Source organism: Sceloporus undulatus, chromosome 1 (assembly GCF_019175285.1).
Source record: "Sceloporus undulatus isolate JIND9_A2432 ecotype Alabama chromosome 1, SceUnd_v1.1, whole genome shotgun sequence".
Taxonomy (NCBI): Eukaryota; Metazoa; Chordata; class Lepidosauria; order Squamata; family Phrynosomatidae; genus Sceloporus; species Sceloporus undulatus.
The window spans coordinates 192,841,460-192,861,479 of NC_056522.1; the positions used below are offsets into that span (position 1 = coordinate 192,841,460).

Genomic DNA, 20,020 nt, shown 5'->3' on the forward strand with positions numbered 1-20,020 from the left:
GCTCGAGCATAGGCAGAATTCACCTTACGCGGAGGGATCCGGAACGGATCCCCCGCGTAAGGCGAGGACGCACTGTAAGAATGTAACTCATGCTCCTTACAGACTTTTTGACTCTCTTGAACTATATTAACCTTTGACCTGTTGGAGACAATGTTGTAGTGTTAAGTATTGGAGTGCAGGCACTTATCATTACAGTTCTTATAGCCATGTGCCCAAAGAGAATCCAACAGTGGAGGCAGCTTTGTCAAATCCAGTAGAGCAGCCCAAGCAATTTCCATCTTCACTAAGGGCAGGTCTTTTGCAAAGCTAATGGGTCTTAATCACCCTTTTCAGCACAAGCAACTCCAGAATAATTTGCACTACATGCTATATGGATCATTCATAGCCATTTATTACTTCTTCAAAAATCCATTGCCCCCTTCCCTCCTCCTATGAGGATTGCAGAGAGGAACAGGAAAGCCTGAGTGCTGAGCAGAAAGTCCAGGTGTGAAGATCCTATGATCTATCACACCATTGGACAGATGCTGGAGGCAGTAGAACCCTGGAGACTGATAGTGTTGGCAGTGCTGACCCTCAGCATTATCTGGCAGGTTTTTATCAGGTTGAGTTTGGATTTCTGCCTCAATTTGAGAAGGTGACTAATTGTATCTAACCCTGGGATTGAGTGTCCCATGGCATTCTTTTCTTCAAATGTGTTCGAAGTCTGAAATTTTGGATCTTTTGTGATTGCCTTCCAGGTTGCCATGAACCGCGCTCAGGTGTGTTTAATATCCAGTTCAAAGTCTGGAGAAAGGCATCTCTATCTCATTAAAGTGTCAAGAGACAAAATTTCTGACAATGATGATCAAGAAACAACAAACTGTGATGCGAAAGGTAATGATGTGTGTGTGTGGTGGTTGTGCTGTGGCCACGAAGCAGGGTAGAGGATCAGTTGTCTTTTTGTATTCTTCCTTTGTATTTTGTTGTTTCTACTTTATAGTACAGTGGTACCCCGGGTTACGAAATTAATTCGTTCCGCGGTTAATTTCGTAACCCGAAATACCTTCGTAAGCCGAATTCCCATAGGCGCTAATGGAAAAATAGCTCTCTGCTGCCCTCCGGTGGCGGAAAATAGCGCCGCGGTTTTTTCGTAACCCGAAGAAACCTTCGTAAGCCGAAGCAATAAATCCCTATGGGATTTTTTCGTATCCCGAAAAATTCGTAACCCGGCGCATTCGTATCCCGGGGTACCACTGTATATTAGAGCCCCAGGAGTCACTAGCCAGAGCTGAGTGGAAAAGGTACACAGTTACCATCATAGAACAGGGTGCTGCTTGGCATATTCTGACCTTAGTAAATTATTTTTGGTGTCACAGTTGAATGAGCTCGCTGGCATTTCACACAAAGGGCTAGTCCAGGTTATCTGGACCTTTGTTCATTTTGGCAGCTTAATTTTTGGAAGATCGGGTTTAGTCATTTTGTTGTTGCTGCTATGGAACAATTGAAAGTCAGAAACCCTTGTTGACCTAATGCAATAAATTCTGATCCCACCAAACTGGTTTTTATCTTTTGGCTTCTCCTGTTGTAGGTGGACAATCCATCCGCTCTAATGTGTGAAATTAAGACTATTTGTACCCTACAGTATTATGGTTGTGTTTTGTCTTTGGGAGTTTTGCAATGACACAATCTTACTTGGGTAACTTCTGTCATATGCATACGGAGACAGCATGGCATAGTGATTTGAGTGTTAAGACTATGATTCTGCAGATTAGGTTTCAAATCTCTGCTCTGCCATGGAAGCCCACTGAGTGAGCTTGGGTAAGTCAGACACTCTTAGGTCCAAAACACACTGTAGAAATAATCCAGTTTGAGACCGCTTTAACTGGCATAACTCAGTGCTAGAATATCCTGGGAATTGTAGTTTATTGTGGCATCAGTGCTTTCTGACTGAGAAGGCTAAATGTTTCACAAAACCATAGTTCCCAGAATTTCCTAGTACTGAGCCAGGGCAGTTAAAGCGGTCTCAAACTGGATTATTTCTGCAGTGTGTTTTGGATCTTAGGCTCAGAAAACCCCATGATAGGTTTGCCTTGGGGTTGCCAAAATTCAAAAATAAGTTGAAGGCACACAACAACCACAAAAGGCATTTTCTTGCTTTTTAAGGTGCAGCATAGTAAATCTTCTGACAACACTTAAGTGGGTTTGCTTGATGGTGATCCCCAAGTTATAGAAACAGTTGTTTAATTTAAATGGCTTTAGGATCTTGGCCTTTGTTAAGTAGGCTTTAAAGTTAGTTTTTACTGGTGGCAGTTTTCAGTCAGGCAAGTAAATTATAGGTAGTATGCATTTTATTGGTCGCTTTCCCCATCTCTGACCTATTTTTTGTTTGTTTTTTACAAAATTGTACTTTAGTATATTTTTGTTCCCCACATTGTTTTTTTGCAAAAATGGGCTAAAACATTCTAAATAAAACACTATGTTTTCTTATGGTTCCATTCTAGCAATATTTGTGGTGCTTACAAGTGTGCTGACAAAAGATGACTGGTGGAACCTCCTGTTGAAGGCAATCTACGCTTTGTGTGATCTTTCGCGATATAAGGAGGCAGAGCTCCTGGTAGACTCCTCACTGGAATACTACTCCTTTTATGATGATAGGCAGAAGCGCAAAGAGCTGGAGTACTTTGGCCTCTCTGCTGCAATTCTGGACAAGAATTTTAGGAAAGCTTACAATTACATCAGGTGAGTTATCTGGGTTGAAGAAACAAACTCAGTTCAGGTGCAGTGGTAATAATCTAAATCATATTGAAAGATCTGTTGCTAAATTGTTTCTGTTTCTACTAACAATTTCTCTCCCTGCTTCTGAGATATAACGATAGGCCATAACTGAAGGTAGATGCTGTTAATGATCTTGCCACAAGGGCTTCCTATATAAAAATTATCATCTTTGCAAGTTTCATGTGATGCATGATAGCTGGTTGCAGGAAATCTGTTTTTGCAACAAAAACATTGTGGGGTTTTCTTTTGGCAGAAAAAGCACCATCTGTTTTTCACTGCAGAATGATTCCTCTGCAACAGCCTGAGATATTGAAATGTGATGGAGGGTGATTTCCAACTGTGTTGTTTGAGGGAAGCCTGTAAAACCTGCATGTATGTTACTTGATGTGCATGGCAGATACTACTTCACCACACAGAATGAATCACCTGTCTGTCAGTGCCTGAACCAAGGCACTGAACACCTTCATTACACATAACATCATGGGTCCTTGCTTTCTTCCACAGGATAATGGTCATGGAGCATGTCAATAAGCCTCAGCTTTGGAATATGTTCAATCAAATCACCATGCATTCGCAAGATGTCCGACACCATCGCTTCTGCCTTCGGTTAATGCTGAAGAACCCCGACAATCATGCGCTCTGTGTTTTGAATGGCCACAATGCTTTTGTGTCCGGTAGTTTCAAGCATGCTCTTGGTATGCTCATTCCTAGTATTTATTAATACAACTTCTTACAGTGTTTTATTTTCGGTTTCCCTCATCCTGCTCTATGCTTTTCACACTTCAATATGCATATGGGGATAGACAGATAACAAACAGCTCTTAATAACAGAGCTTCAAGAATGTATTTTTCTGGACCTCCCAGAATCCGAGTATGGCTAATAAGGTCACTGCATTATAATTCCAGAAGCTGTAGTTTTAAAAAACTACTTTTCTAAGTTCTATGTAACTATGGTACTGCTGGATAATTTTAGATACTGGAGTTAATGGCCTTAAAGGGGTCCTCTTTAGATAACCATTTGTATGATATAATTTGGAAAGCAAACATACAATATTTATCTCCCCACCACAGTTGCTATTTCATGCTTAATGTTGCTTCTACATTCCTGATAGAATAAAGCAGGAAAACAAGGCTTTTGCTGATTAGCAAAAAGGAAGAAATATGCTGAGCTTGTGTTGCACTTTAAAATGGAATTTGTTTCTGTGAAGAGATTTATTTGGGAATAAGCATAATTTTGTTTCTCCAAGCTGGTGCCTTCAGATGTGATAGCCTAAAGATTCCTTCACTCCATTCCACTCCACTCTGCCAGTGGTCAGGCTGGCTGGGGATGATGGGAGTTCTTCTCAACATTTAAGGTTGAGGGAGGCTGAATATGCTATCAAGTTATTTAAAAAAAATAATAAGAAGCCACACCGCAGTAAATTTCCTCATCAAAAAGAAAAGGAGGAGGTTGCTTATTCTCAAGAATTTAAAGTGGCGGGGGATGATGCTAGTTGTCCTCACCGCATAAGGCTGAGGAAGACTGAATATGCTATCAACTTGATTTATTTTAAAATGAAAGTCATACCACAGTAAATTTCACCATCAAAAAGAAATGGAGGATGTTGTTGCTTATTCTCAGTAATTTAAAGGTGCACATATAGAAACTGAGCTAAATAGAACTGATATACAGATGTAAGATATTTCTGTGCGTATGCTGTGTTTTGTTTTAAATGTGTTGGAGAGCTTAGTCAGTAAGAGAAATGTTTTAAGAAATAAAATCCCGAATTGTTTCTTTTGGTTTCCTTGTAGGGCAGTATGTACAAGCTTTCCGTACTAACCCAGATGAGCCCCTCTATAGTCTCTGCATAGGCTTGACATTCATCCATATGGCATCTCAGAAGTATGTGTTAAAACGGCATGCACTCATAGTGCAGGTGAGTTGTTAGACTCCTATTTGCATTTAACATGCTATCATCTTCCAATCAGAATTCAACCTTTTTGAGTTGCAAGGGCTAGAGTGCCTCTTTCTGCCATTTTCTTTGCTAGTACTTGATGAAGAATTATGTTGCACACTTGGATATCGTCAGAGATTGTGTCATGACTTCAGTGGAGTTTTAAAAAAAATATCTATATCTCAGGATGACTAATCTGTGTATAATGCTCTTGCTGTCGAAAATACATGGCATGAGTGCATGAAATTGCATAATGGGTTAGATCACATAATAGGCAATCTGTGATATTTAATTTATGTTCTTTTTGTCTTTTTCCATGGAAGGTAGATTTGTATTTTCTCTTGCATTTCAGCACATAGATTTTAACTTCCATTGGTCTCTTGTTAATGCAGAAATTGTCTTGGAAGTGTTAGCAAAAGACTGACAGACATTTGGTTTTCCTTATCAGTGTAATATATTTTATTCTTCCTTGTAGTTAATATCAAAGCAGTTGATATGTTTTTTTCTTTTTGCTGTATTTGAGAAGTTTATAAGCACTTGAGATGCCACTACAGTCTGTAATTCTTTCATTGCTGCCCTGAGAGGGCAATAGCATTTAGTTTGAATAAACACGAATAGGGCTGTTTGAACAACATATTCATCATGTTAGTGAACTATGATGGCTTAAATCAAACATACAGCATTGCAGCTCACTTTCTTTGTCATTGTGGAGATTGCAATTCTCTACTGACTCCACAACCAAAATCTCCCCCAACTCATTGCAGCCCTCTGAACCTAGTCATTCCCTATTTTGGTAGAGAGCAGGGGGACCAGCAAACAGTACAGCTACATCGTTCACAGAGCAATGAAGTCCCTGCAGATGCCTGCTGCTGTGTATCCAAGTATGGGAAAACAGCTGGACACTTGTTCAATGCTGTTCCACTCTGCTGAACCAAAGAGTTTGGGGTGGGTGGAATTACACCTGAGTACAGTTAAGGATTTTTGGGGGGTAAAGATGGGAAACTATTGTCATTACATCTCATACCTACGATAAGCAGGGTCGTGTCCTAGGTTTGGTAAACACATCTATTAAATATGGCAGGAAAACCAAGATAGTGTCATTATTTGTTCAGATTTCTAAATCACTGACAAAAAAATCAGTTTTTTTTTTAAAAAATCAGTTTTTAAAAAATTCTATTAATAGCAAGGCGAGACAAATGAACATGTACTTAACCCTCTGTGATTCCAGTGGATTCGTTTGAAATCTAGGGATAGGACTGATAGGACATATATACCTTATACCAATTTATCTACATTTCTTTTTGGATTTTTAGCCTGATCTACATGAAATAGCTCATAGAACTAATCCATAAAGCATTACATATATATTGAGCTAAAATTATCCCATACTGCCTTCACTTTGGCTACTAAAACTTAAATTTAGAAAAAGATCTCATAAGTAGCAGCAGATGTGGCTGTGCAAGTCTGTTCTTCTGCCTGTTGCCTTCATAATGTCTGTCTTTCTCATGATTGCTATAGGTTAATGCAAGGTTGTTTTTTCCATTAGTCCTTACATTTGGAAGTAACCACCTTGCTAAAATTATTGTGATGAATTCCACTTTGAGTGTACTACTTTTACTCTCTGGGCAGAATAAGTGCTATTTATAGAACTGTGGCAGTGGGGACCAAGATAGTGAGGCACTATTAACCTCCTTTTGTTAGACTAGTAGGCTGAGATATACAGAGAAAATGCAATGTGAAGAGAAGGGTTAATTTGAACATTATCAGCCTAGATGGCTTTCAGTTAGTCTTCTCTCATTAATCATATTCTTCCCTATCAGACAAAAAGTAGATTACTTCCTGTATTGCTCTCTTGCTTCATTTTTGAAAAAAATTGGGACTACAGGTGAAATTGTATTAAGATTTACGGTGCAGCAAGAGAGATAATCTGCCGTTATTTATAGTACTGAAAGGGAATTAAGAAAATAAGGTAGATACCTAATATCTGCTGGCTTGCATTAATCATTCCCATGTTTCTAAGACCATGTTATCCCCTCAAAGAGTTGTCATCTTCCATTTTTGTTACCATTCGACTAAGTTTAAATTTTGAGACTGGGAAAAAATGGAAGAATGAAAGCATCCTTTTTTTCCAGCGCAGGGATCATTACATGGCCTAGTTTGAGAGAAAGCCTGGCTCTGAGAATCCTTCCAGCAACCTAGTCTTGAATCTTTTAACTTGAAAACATTGTCCAACAGTCAAATCACTGCATTAGGAGCTGCCTTTTTGAAACCAGCTTTTAATGCTCTTTCTTTATTCAAAGCTGATGCAAGCAAGAGGTTTTATTGGACTTAATGAAGAGGCAAAGATGGCTCTGCATTTGGTAGTATAACCTCTGATACTTCAGAGTCCCTCCTTCTTCTGTACACAGGGTTTCTCTTTCCTTCAGAGGTACCTGGGCCTCCGTGGTTGTTGTCAAGAATCTTTCTACAACTTAGGTCGTGCCCTTCATCAACTGGGATTGGTACATTTGGCTATTCACTACTACCAAAAGGCACTGGAACTTCCCCCATGGAGCTTGGAGGTACGCTGGAAATCCCACATCCTCAAAACACACACTTTCAGTGTTTAAATACACACACACTTACTGCAGTGTTTAATGTGCATCCACCTTTCTCTGGCCTTGTGCCCAGCAGCTAATGTAGAGAATGTAGACATTCTAGAGCCCATTCTAGAGGTTCAGTGAGTTTTTAAATATTTATGAATTTTAAAAACAAAAACCAGAGTCCTGGGACACTTTTATAATGGCATAAAGTATTTGTGGGCTGCAGCCTTCTTTATCAGATGTCTGGAGTTTTATCCAGAATTTCAGGTAGATTCACAGTATACACAATTAGTAATGTGTAGGTAGACTGGAGAAAGGGAGTTCAGAAGGAAATGTGGGAGAGGCTATGTGTTGCAAGGTTGAAAAAAGTTATGGATGGGAGAGGGCTCTTTATCATTCATGTTGGGGGGGGGGGGCTAACATAGTCAGGTTCCCCCCCACACACTTTTGCTGAGGTCCTTGGCCCCAACCCCTGAGAATGTGGAGGATTGACTATATTAGCAACGAAGCAGTGTTTACAAATAAAAGTTTTGCTGCCTTGTTATTAAATGGTTTGGTTCAGTGAATTATATTAGATTGTTGGCAGCTGGTTCATTTTCTCGCTTTCCCCCCTTAAAAACAACACTGTATAATGATGTAAGGATTGTTCATCCTCCATTTTGGAGGAAAGGGCTTTTGAAAACCCAGGGGAAAGAAATAATAAAATGGGTTGAGTGTGCAGTATACTAGTTAATATTTCTCTCTAAAATCCTATTTTATAAAACTTGTAAGCAGTAATATCAGGTGTAAAATGTTTGACCATGTGCCATGTTAGACATGCTGAGACAAATGAATTGCCTTTCTCTCCCAATTAGGGAATAGAAGATGACCAGACAGACTTAAGAAGAGATATTGCCTTCAATTTGTCACTCATCTATCAGAGCAGTGGAAATGTCAGAATGGCTCGGCATCTGCTGTATACTTATGGAGCTGTGTAATGAGAGAGCCATCACCAGAGCCCAATAGGCAGGAAGGCAATAAGGATAAGGATGGATTTCTTTCATTGCTTTCAAGGGGAGGAGACCGAGCTGGTATGAGGATGTTGCCTCCCGCTTTCACAGAGACGGAAACTATGAAAGACGGAGGAAATGCCAAAGATATGCTTTGGGAGCATATCATTTGTTGTGACTGGTGCCATTGTACCAATCAGTGCTCAGGTATTTGTCTTCTCTGTTGAATGTAAAGCATTAAAGTAGACCAGGTAAGCTTTACTCAGTGAAGTTTACAGAGGACATTCCTGATATGGATTAATCAGATCTGACCTGTGACAACCCAGTTGGAAATGATGCAGATTGCAGATCACTAAAGCCATATAAATGAGCAAAATAAGTCACAAGGACCATTTAAGCATAAGGCAGCTTGGAAATTATGCTTAAAAGTACTGTGGAAGCAGAGGCTACTGTGCCTGAAAGATTTCAGCTTTTTATAACTTCAGTGGTGTTGGAGCAAATGGTTGCCTTCCAGAACGAACATATATCCTGCTTTGGAGGAAGAGCATCATTTTGAATTCTGCTGAAATTCCAATTCACTTTTTCTATGTGCATTTTTCTACTTCATAAATAGATAAAAGTGAGCATCTCTGTTACTGGATATTGTAGCAATAAATTAATGTAAACTGTTCTTAGGGTCATCATTGTCCAGTTCTATATTTTCTTTCTTCTGAATGATATGGATAGAATCAAGAAGCTCTCTTGGTCAAACGCAGCCCATGCTGGTTCATGACCACCATAAAAAAAGGACATACAGCAAAGGACCAAAGCCCAGCCTAATTACCCTCCAAAATAGCACTTTCTGTAATAAAGGCACACAGTGATTTTGGTGAGATTTACATCCAGATAAATTTGCATAAAACTACAGCCTTAATCTGCCATGGCACAAACACTTTTCTTTACAGTTAAGTGCTACTTGACGTGATTTTTTCCAAGACTTGTGGCCAATTGAAACTGTTTTACAGGTTACGTTTAGCATGTTATTTTATATACAGCTGAGCCTATGCTATTCTTCTGCGTTGTTGCTTAAGAAACAGGACAGATGTACAGAACAGTAACTGTAAAAACACAACGGCAGATGTTGTAAAAAAAAAAGTATAAGTTTTAATTCTTAAATAAATACACCTACCAACAAATATACATCAGATTTACATAGTATATTGTGATTGTTCTGGAAAGACAGCAAAATTACAACATATTCTTGGTCATGATTTATGATGAAACACAATCACTAAGTGCTCTTGGATAGCTTGGCCCAATCCCAGTAAGGCTTCTTTGTAGAGATCCAGGCAAAAGGCAAATTTTTCATCAGCAATACCAGTGTAAAAAATGATTCTAAAATGCAGCATCCAAATGTCTTATGTATAAATATGTCACCAATGGTATAATGGCTTATTTTCTCACTTTAATCACTCTTCTTTCTTTTTTTTACCTGATAATGAGCAAGTTAGAGCAAGGCATCCACAAACATAGTAACCTATGAGAATGAGGGAGGAGGCAGGAGAGAGGAGCTCAGCTCAAAAGTGACTCAATTATATTTTAGTGTTTGAGGGAGACATTTTGGGCAAGTACTATACGTTTCCTTAGCACTACAATTAATTGCTCAAAACTGCTCTGCCTTGTAGGTATCCTAATCCATGCTGAATATGCCACCCATCTGTGCAAAGAGGAACAGTTAAAGAAACTTTGGATTTCATCTACAAGATGAACCCAATTAAGATTTGAGAGAAGTTGGTTCTAAAGCCTCAGCGCTTTTACCCTATATCGACTGCAAACACAGGTCAAATAGTGGAAAGGACCCAATTCAGTACATCACTATGTTTCATCCTATGTGTCTAAAGATTTCACTCAGGAGGAGGTTTTAGTACTGGCCCACATACAAATAATTTTTTAACAAAACGGAAATTTACCTGCTTAGAAAGTTCCTTGGAGACATTTTAATAATTATTTGTTGAGACTTGTACTTAATTGTGATTTGGAGGTTTCCTGGCTGTTCGTCAGTTTGTGCGTATGCATTTTAAGAAACACTCTTCTTCATTAATATGGGGGGTACTGAGTTCACATAGGGTTTCTGCTGGCAAGTAACTTCAGTGAGTCTGTGGAACTCACTTGAAAAAGGTTCAGCTTTAGGTTTCCTCTGGGTACCTCTGGCAACATTATGGTAGATCTTGGCCTGAAAAGTTGTGTTGACAGCCACATTGTCACTTCACAGAGCCTGGAACCTCCTGCACAAGATGGTCATGGCTGATTTAGCTCATTTAGATATTTCCTGGAAACAAACTTCAAATGGTTCTTCGTTTCCCAGCGCTTCAGACATACCTGGCTAGGGAGCCTCACTGGCTTTTTCTGTGGAGGAAGGAAGTTTCATCAGAGCTCTGAGAAGACACCTCAGAAAATTATGTACACTGAACTTTTAAATTTATGTTGATTTAACAATAACAAATCAATAAAAAATGATACAACCATATAACAAGAAAAGTGGGAGAGGGCATAAAGCAACACTTTCAACCAAGCAGCACAAACATTGTTTTAAGTTTAACTCTAGCCTGGTGTCCCTTTAATTGGTGGTGTTGTGTGCCTTGTTTCTGAACTAGGGCAACCCTCTCACAGGGTTTTCATGGCAGGCTTTTTATAGAAGGGGTTTTGCCTTTGCACTCTGAGGCTGAAAGTGTGAGACTTTGCCAAGGTCACCTAGTGGGTTACCATATCCGAGCAGGGATTCAAACCCTGAAACCACTACACCACACAGACTCTCAGTGTTTCAGCCACATTGTCTTAGTAATCCCTACAACTGGTTGTGGAATCTGTAACCCTGCAAATGTTGCTTCCCTTCAGGGCACTTGGTCAGTTGTCAGTGAAAAGATGACAAGCTCACCTTTTGTAAATGTTTCAGTCTGTCCTAAAAAAATCGTAAATCCCTTAAACCTAAAAGGGCTTTTGCAGTGCAGCTGTATGGTTGCCTGCAATCATCTACATAGCAAGAAGTACTAACATTTAACAGGTATTCATGTGGATCAATCCATGTTCTCAAAAGCAGTATGCATATAGTACCAGCCCCACTAGCAATTCTATGCCAAGACAACTATTTAAACCAGGGAAGGTATTCCTTTACTGACCTCCTCCTCACAGTTGGGTTCAGCAGCATTCTTCTGTTGCCTGTTTTTTTCCAGCTCGTGTTGCAGACTATCAAACTTTGATTTGAACCAGTGGTGAGCTTCCTCCAGATTAGCAGTTATCTAGAAGAGGGAAGACAAGGTCAGAAGCAAAGAACTATTAACTATTGTAACTGTATGTGAGGGCATGCAAAATGTACTTAATATAGCCTTATGTAAAGCTCAGTAAAACAGCTAATATATTTTAAGGAAGGAGATTAGGAAGCTGTTGATGAGAGTCTCTTCCAGTCAGCAAACGGCAGAAAGTGGTTCAAACTATTTTGGCCATCAAGATGCAATATAATGAATCATGTTGGGTTACAATATCTGTTTTGTACTGTGTTGACATGTTACAATATCCTAGCTTTAGGGTGTAGATCTTTGTGTGTGCATGTGTGTGTGTGTGTTTTGTTTTTTACTGAACCTGACTGGCATATTAATACAAGTGATTTTACAAAGTCATAAAGCAGAATCAAATTTCAGTTGATTATTGCATTACTTTTAATGTACCTAGCAAGCAACAAGCTCTTGAATAAAACAGGTCAAGCCTGTTTCCATAATCTCCATAGGACTAAAAGCTTCACCAAACTAAGGAGCCCCAAGACACATAACAAATTCCTCTGCCCTAGGTTCTTTCTTCCTTTACTTCTGAACCTACCTGTTCTGACTCAATACTGGCTTCTTTCAGCTTCTGTTCAGTGTGCTCTTTGCATTTCTTCAAATGGCTGACTGTGTCTTCCAGCGCCTGAATGTATCAAGATGTGTATAAGTCACAATAAAAGCAGTTGTTGTTCACTTCAACACTGATTAAGAGTCTAGACCAGTTTGGTACCAGCCACTCAGTTCTATGGATCTCATTTAGTGTGGATTCTTATATTGTACAAAGCAGGAAGGCAAGGGAAGAAGACTACTAACAGAGACCTGATTGGCTACCACCACAGGCACTCCAAGATGCTCTGCAACCATATACATCATTTCTTACTTTTATTTATAAGATGGGACTTGAAGCAACTGAAAATAAAATTATATAAAAATTCAATACGAGTGTAATTAAAACATAAATAATTGTTAGCTTCTGGATCAATCCATTTTATTTATTTATTTAGGTATTTATATCCCGCCCTTATATCCATCTTAACTACTAAAAAACTAAAATGCCTTTGATGACCACTTGAAGAAATACCATTACAGGTAAGTAACCTGTCCATCATCTGCTGCTAGAATTCCAGAACCTGAGAACAGTCACTGAGAGAGAAAGCCCTCTTTCCCATCATTACCAAATGTGCCTCTGAGGGTGATGAGACCAAGAATAAGGCCTCCCCTCCCCTTCTGAAAATCTGGATAGCCTTATATGAGAGATTATGGTCCTTCACATAGTCCTGACCAACTTATAAAGAGCTTTTTTTGTCATAATTACTGAAATGTGCCCAGACATGACTTCAGCCATGCCTTTTTTTTTTTTGACAACTGCTGGAACTTGGGAACCCCATCCTTCTCTGAAACAAGGTCTGGTCAGCCATGTGGACCAGAATTTTACACACAGGGCTAAAACATACAGACAAAGAAAGCCTGCTTCTGGGCAGCTTGGGGGTGTGATGATCACATTACGTATTACACCCCAATCTGGAAAAGCTGCCTGAAAAGGGGCGGTAAAAAAACTGCTTCTTTTTAGAAGCTGCTTTGAAACAGCAACAATGGCTGGATTAGGACCGTGCACATGCAATTGCTGTGGCTTCAGGGCAGCTCCAATCCGCCCTTTTGGGGTAGTCTGTATAGCCCCTTAATTAAGTTTCTGAACTTTTCAACAGCAAACCCACACTGACCACACAGATCTTCATTTCAATGGGCAGAAGCCCGTTTACCTGGCACTCTTCTTCAAGCTGTTTCCGTTGTTTCCGCTCTAGTTCCAACTGATTTTCCAAGTTTCTGTTCTCTGTTGCCATTGCTTGTTGATTTTTGGCCAACTGTTGCATTTCACTTTGCAAGCTTGTTAATTCAGTGATAAATTGTCTGATGCTAAGGGACTAGACATGAGAAGAATAAGGTCTCATGACCAAATAACATATGTTTTAATCTAGGCTTAACTCCCAGAACACTATGAGAAGGGAATCTACCTGCTCGTGGTTTTTCTTCTGATACTGCTCCTTCAGTTCTTCCATTTGCCTCAATTCCGATTCAATCTCCTAAAAATGATTCAAAACAACGATATGAAAGAAAATGCTGTTTCCTATCAGAATGCATACTGGCTGAAATCCTGTCAGTGACAAATACAGGCACAACCTTCTGTTATATTTATGCTATTTTTAAGGTCACTGCATTCTTGTGCAATGTTAATGGTCATATGTGAGCTGCAAGAATGTGTCCCCATTGACATTTAGTCACCAGGCAAGTGGGGATGTCCAGGCAGCATGTGGCTGTGTTTCTGCAGCTTATGGGAAAGTACTGGGAAGGAGAAAACACTGTGAGATGCTAGAAGATAAGAGGTATACTCCAGTGTTCTTGTTGGGGGGAAATGTATATGAAGAGGCTTTTTTATTTGTTCAGCTGACTAGTTTCTGGTGTAAACCCTTATTCACGAGTTGTAAAATTGTAAAGGTATGCACATTTATTGATAGCAGCTACACAAAATAACATGGCCACATTGTCATAATCCACAGAACACTAACTGAGCCAAGAACAGGAAAATATTTTTAAACAACTTTAATCATTAAGAAGTTTAGTCACCACTTTAAGACATACAGGATTTTACCAAGTAAAGTGTTTGTCAGGTACATGAGAAACCGATTGTTACATAGATGTAAAAATAAATACAATTTTTAACAGCACTACTGCCCATAGTTCTGTTTTTAGTTTAGTTTGAGCTTGTCCATTTATTGCAATATTTATCAACATATTCTACATATGGAATGAGAGGTTTCATTTAGTGTAATGCATTAAATGTCATGTAACAAAACATTCCAAAGGTTAAATGAGCATATGCCATATTGATTCGAGACATTTTAATTTTTAAAAAAATAATGTATAGCTATTTTCAATAAATATGTATTCCTTTACAATTTTACAGCTCGTGAAGAAGGGGTTACACCTGAAACACAACAGTTGAAAATAAAAAAGGCTTTCTTTATAACAACACGACTTCATACACATTTTTCCCACAAGAACACCAGAGTATACCTCTTCTCTTTCTGCAATTTATGACATCCTTCTAGGGCATCTAAGAGTTGAGTTGCGTACATACAGAGGGGAAGGCAGGGACACTGTACCAGGCCCACCCATATAGGATCCTAGCCATTAACTACAGCTTTCTCCTGTCCAATTTTAGATCATCAAAGCTAGGCCGCCTTTATTAGACTGAAAATTGTCAAAATCCTGTCTGAAAATAGTCAAATCAAATCAAATACAATTTATTGAGTAGCCCAAGGGCCGTTTCAAAATACTAATAACATAATAAAAAGCAGTATCACACAGCTATAATATGAAAATAGTCAAAATTCACAGGCTTTTAGTAGGGAAGCTTCCCTCATTGTAGTGCTGTTGGGATAGGTAGGCAATCAGTAGAGTCTCCCTTGAAGCTCTTAGAGCTTGGACAGACTCGTGTACAGAGAAGTGCAGTCCATCAGATATACTGGATTTAAGCCATATTGGGCATTATAAGTGATAGCCAGCACTTCTCTTGGTCCCACCTCTCCCTAGGCTCAGCTAACTGGTATCTTATCTTTTAAATACATTTAAATCTTTTTATTCTATAGACTGTTCAATTAAAAAAAACAGCTGGCATATTTTTCAACAATTAATGAGATTGTAAATTGGACTTATTGCCTCATTAACTGCAGGGAATTCACACTTGCAGGCATTAGCACCTGAACATGATCCCAAAAATCTACCTTCTCAGCCTGGCAGCACTCCAGTCTAAGTGTTTCCAAGACACTGTAGACCAGAGTGCTGGAAAATGACACATGGGCTCTACTGATCACAGGGCACACTGAGACAAACAGTAGTGGCAGGACCCTGAGGCATGTCTCTAGCTGCTTGTTCTTGACAAGCCTCTACTAGGCTGAAAAGATATGTTTTGGGGTGTGTGACATCAACAGATCTAACTATGTTGACAGATCTCGTCTTTGTGGTCACATCTGATGATGCAGGATCTTGTCCAACTATATATTACTGTGATTGGTCTTTCTTAGACCCATGTCTGTTGAAGGGAAGATAAGTACTTTTTGCCTTATTTTAAAAAACATATAGCTGAAGAAAGCTAGTACAGTCTTTCCAACAATGATCCACTGGCTTTCTAGCTTCTCTTCCTGCAAGTGTGAAAGAGACTGAAAAGACTGCTGCTATGAAGCAACACAAAAGCCACAATTATGTAATTAATCAAGACATAGCATGACATTGGGAGCCAACATGGCACACAACAATAACAAAGTACTACAGTGTAATCCACTTCAATAAAAAGCTGAAGATCTTTTGCAATTACAGCAGAAATGCAGCTAGGAATATCTTACTGTAGGTCAGAATGAATAGATCTCTCAAAATCTTTTAACAACCAAACTGATATCCAATTGTTCCTTCCTAAAATTTGATGTATGTCTTCCAGTTAATATGTGCAGGATGTTTTCAATAATGAGACCAAAGGAAAGGAAAACGCACATGGTCCAAGGCATTGACTTACCTTCATTCTCGTCATATTTCGTGAATTGTTAGTCTTGGAGTTGAAGTATTGTGTGATTAATGTTTTCTGTCTCTTCACCTTTTCCTTCTGACTAGCCAGGGCCAACTCCAGCTCCATCACTTTTGTTCGTAGTTCCCTGTTACAGCGTGACATTTCCCCAGATTTAGAGCAGGCCTCTTCAAGGGCTTTCTTCAGCTACAGGGTACCAAGAAATGGTCAGTTCCTGTTCATTTCAAGCAACAGAGTGATTGAATGCCAATGCTGACAGATTATTCTGCTCTTATCAACACCAAAGCTTCCCAAATTTTGATATGCTATTTTAAAGGCAATTTGTCTGGATTGTTTAGCTGGAGTTCTGATTCTTCCTTACAGTACAAGAGATCCCTGGGAGATAGGGCCCATAGCTCAGTGGTTGCAGACATTGTTTGTATGTGGAAGATCCGAATTCCTATCATCTTCCATTACACAAACATGGAATGGGAAGAGGTACATCTTCAGTTTAAATTGGATCGACCCTACTGCCAATCTAATATTTTATTACCAATCCAAGCTGTCAAGAAAGACCCATTTAAGTTTGAATGCTCTCCTGCTGCCATTTCCTCACCTCATTTGATTCCTTGTGGGCTGCTTTCATTGTTACTTCCCGCTCAGTCTGAAACTGTTTCTTCAGTGCCTCAAGGCGATCTGTGTACAGTTTTGCCTCCATCTTGGTTTCCTCAATTAGCTGGTCCCTTTCAGGTAGGCAGAGGGGGGGAAAGACATTACAAGTTAATTCTTGCTTTCTCACTGTGGGCAGGAGAGAGTACAGTCCCAAACCAGGCAAGGGGGAAGCTTCCAAAACACATGTTGCATTTTCTTACCTTTGCATTGCATTTTGCCACTGGAACTCTGGGTTTCACAGCCAAAAGTCAGTCTAGATCAGCTTTACTCTTTTTTGGCCCGGTTTTGCCAAGTGTTTGGTTTAACACAAACACAAGATGGAGAGCACATACAAAATATTGCCATTTATACTAAAAAGAAGAAAACCTCAGATCAATGACCATTTTCTTACCTGCACTCCAGTAGCTGCTGGTACTCGGTTTCTTTGCTTTCCAATTCATCCTGAACAAGCAAAAGTTTGCTTTGCAGGGCACTGTTAGTCTGCAGAGCGTGTTCTAAATTTTGTGCAAGCTTCTTGTTGTCCGCTTTAGAGGTTTCTATTGCTTTACAAAATGGGCCCATCTTTTATAGGAAGAAGAGCAAGCAGATGGGAGCAATAATGTTAGAAAGCATAACTATCTTAATTAAGTAACTCAACATTTCATTCCTATGACCAAACAGCTTATCCTGCTGTCACTGCGAACCTGACACAAAATGGCAATACATGAAAAACCAGCAAGCCAATAATCAAGTAGCAACTACACCCCAGACTAATGACAATGGCCTGCATCTGTCACACTAGATATCCACTAGCGTGACAGAACGTTATTTCCTTCTGATATTCCCTGTAGCTCTGTCCTCACATGAAGACCTATTCCGGAGCGTTTTACTGCTCCACAGAGCTGGTTTGGGGGTACGCAGAAGATGGCAGGAGGGAGGTTGATTCTGCATCCTGGTTCCACTGATGGAAGCAGTTCTTTCAGTAAAGCCACCCTACTGGATCCTGACCACTGACTGTTTTGTAAACCCAGAGCTATTACGTGGGAGGGAACAACAATTAACAGATAAACAACTTCAATTAAAATACACACCAATTTAATGGCACCTTGCAATTTGCCATGTAACAGCTCCATTTTTTTGAGGAGCAGCTATCCCCAAGCACCACCATCTGGAACCTGCCAGAGAGATAGGACAGGAAGCACTGAAATACATGCCTCCAATTCCCAAATCTCCCAGATGTTCCAGAACGATACCACGGTTGATGTATCAAGGGTGCTAAATTCTCAGAGCAGCCACCTACACTGAACATACAGGCATTTTAGTCTGTTACCTTTCCTACAAGGCATTTAATTTTACCTTTATGGTGTGCTGAGATCCCAAGACAAGTTTGTTACGGCAGTGTTCCAACTCTTCTTCTAACGTCTGGATTCTTTGCTGGCTCTGGATCCTGCACGCATAATCAGAGGGAAAATAAAAACAGAGTGCTAGGACAATTTACCATCAAAACAGATTAAACTAAAAGCAGATTCATTTCACTCCACTCTTGAAACATATACAATTAATGGCACAACTTAAATATTTTAATTAAAATACATACAACTGGGTAAGTATTCACATTTGCTCTTCAAAACAATTACTTCTGGTCCCTCCCCCCCATAAATATTAGTTATTCCTGATTTTTCAGTGGCATCAGTACCACTTGTGTTTGAGACACTTGTCTCATGCTCTTTGCAAAGGTTTTTCAGAAATCCATTCTAGCTCACTTGTTCCCTCTTTCTGGTCACCCTTCCTCAAACAATGACTGGTTATATTAATAAAATATAGGCAAAGCTGAGCACTGCAAAACTTTACAGAGTTCAACATAGAGTTCCAAGCATGAGTTTACTATTGCTTGCTATTGACTGGATTGTGTTTAACAGTAGAGACAACTAATTCTCCTTCAGTTCTTTCACAGGAAAAGAACTATGCTCTTGGTATAATGCACTATACCTAAGGCCTGCTTGCAGTGGCTAGAAAGGCCCTACTCATGAAAAGTACCTAATTTGGAAGATCCACCCCCCACCACCACCACAAAATTTGGCACCATAGCTCACACTGCTCAGCAGGGAGTCTGCTCCTTTGTGTACCATTTTCAAGGAATCAGAGGGATGAAGGGGGGAGGATGTGAGGGGATCCAACCCTATGTAATTCATCTGCTAAATATGCTCAGACTGATGATAAAGCATGTACCAATTAAATCTTCACCGCATCGTTCCACTGAGTACCTGGAACTGCCATACAAAGTATACAGATGAAAGTCCAGTTACCTATCTTTCTTCAAGCCAGCAATCTCAGAATCCTTGTGCCCCAGTTCAGTTTGCATCTTCTTCAGAGCAACCTGCATTTTATTATGAGAAGCCAAAATATTCTCTAGCATAGTTGTCATTTTGACATTATCTTCCTTTGATTCTTCTAGTCTGCGGCGTAGGTTACCCACCTAAAAAACCAGGCAAGGTCAAAGAACAACAAGGAGCCCAGACAAAAATTCAAGAATTCATTTAGATAATATCAGTGTGTACTAAGCCAAAGCTCAGTGACAAATCAGATTTGCATGCATAAAGTCTTAAGTTTTAGGTCCCAGCATCGCCACTAGCAGTGGAGGTTCTCCAATAGCAGGCTTAGCAAAGACTTTGGACTCCTGTTGCTGCTACTGCCAGATAGAACAGACTGGGTAAGATGGATCCATGGCTGAACCTGTTACTAGCAGCTTTATGCTAAGCAAACTATCTCTTTACAGGCTCTGTGAAACCTATCTTGGGATCCGTACAGACAGGCCAAAATAAAGCTGCTTCAGCTAAGGATTGGACCACAGCTTTGGCACAGCTTCTGGCCTCTTAGGACGCATGCATCATTTAAACAGCATACTTCCAAAGTGCCCAATGCAGCTTTATTTTGGCCTGTCTGTATGGGTCCTTGGTCTCCTTCAACTCTGAACTGTGGTAATTTATCATTTGGATAATGCTGATTCTATTCCTCTGATCCAGGTGTTACCTTCTGTGCAAACAAGAAAATGTTTTTCGCTTGATTTTCTTAAGGCTGAGTTACAGAAGATAGATGTAGTGTCAGAGATAATGTTATTAGTTTTTACTCAGCTAAACCAATGAAATAAAGTGGGATGGGAACACTATTCTATTGAGGACCATAGAGTCTAGAATAAATCTGGTTCACAGATAAACGTTTCTTAAAACAGGGATGTTGAGGTATGGTATGAGAAACATGCAGA

At 39.6% G+C, this 20,020-nt stretch overlaps 3 protein-coding genes across 6 annotated transcripts in view; 1 reads left to right on the forward strand and 2 right to left on the reverse strand.

The window, feature by feature from the left end:
- The window catches only part of GTF3C3 (general transcription factor IIIC subunit 3), a 54,225-nt gene extending 45,296 nt beyond the window's left edge, over positions 1 to 8,929 (forward strand). Inside the window, 7 exon segments of the mRNA XM_042446287.1 lie at positions 738 to 873; positions 2,481 to 2,718; positions 3,259 to 3,449; positions 4,546 to 4,670; positions 7,097 to 7,249; positions 8,125 to 8,187; positions 8,190 to 8,929. Of these exon segments, the coding sequence (XP_042302221.1) occupies positions 738 to 873; positions 2,481 to 2,718; positions 3,259 to 3,449; positions 4,546 to 4,670; positions 7,097 to 7,249; positions 8,125 to 8,187; positions 8,190 to 8,486 (1,203 nt within the window). The 3' untranslated portion in view covers positions 8,487 to 8,929.
- The window catches only part of LOC121919574 (coiled-coil domain-containing protein 150-like), a 475,343-nt gene that overhangs the window by 390,554 nt on the left and 64,769 nt on the right, over positions 1 to 20,020 (reverse strand). The gene's annotated exons all lie outside the window — the stretch shown is intronic.
- CCDC150 (coiled-coil domain containing 150) overlaps positions 9,393 to 20,020 on the reverse strand; it is a 66,933-nt gene continuing 56,305 nt past the window's right edge. For both annotated transcript variants that reach the window (XM_042446284.1, XM_042446283.1), the window contains 10 exons: positions 19,065 to 19,234; positions 18,115 to 18,205; positions 17,171 to 17,340; positions 16,724 to 16,850; positions 16,120 to 16,314; positions 13,565 to 13,633; positions 13,313 to 13,474; positions 12,109 to 12,195; positions 11,415 to 11,534; positions 9,393 to 10,644 (listed from right to left, as the gene is read on the reverse strand). In XM_042446284.1, coding sequence (XP_042302218.1) covers positions 10,537 to 10,644; positions 11,415 to 11,534; positions 12,109 to 12,195; positions 13,313 to 13,474; positions 13,565 to 13,633; positions 16,120 to 16,314; positions 16,724 to 16,850; positions 17,171 to 17,340; positions 18,115 to 18,205; positions 19,065 to 19,234 — 1,299 coding nt within the window. In that variant the 3' untranslated portion in view covers positions 9,393 to 10,536. The remainder of the gene's footprint in view (positions 10,645 to 11,414; positions 11,535 to 12,108; positions 12,196 to 13,312; positions 13,475 to 13,564; positions 13,634 to 16,119; positions 16,315 to 16,723; positions 16,851 to 17,170; positions 17,341 to 18,114; positions 18,206 to 19,064; positions 19,235 to 20,020) is intronic.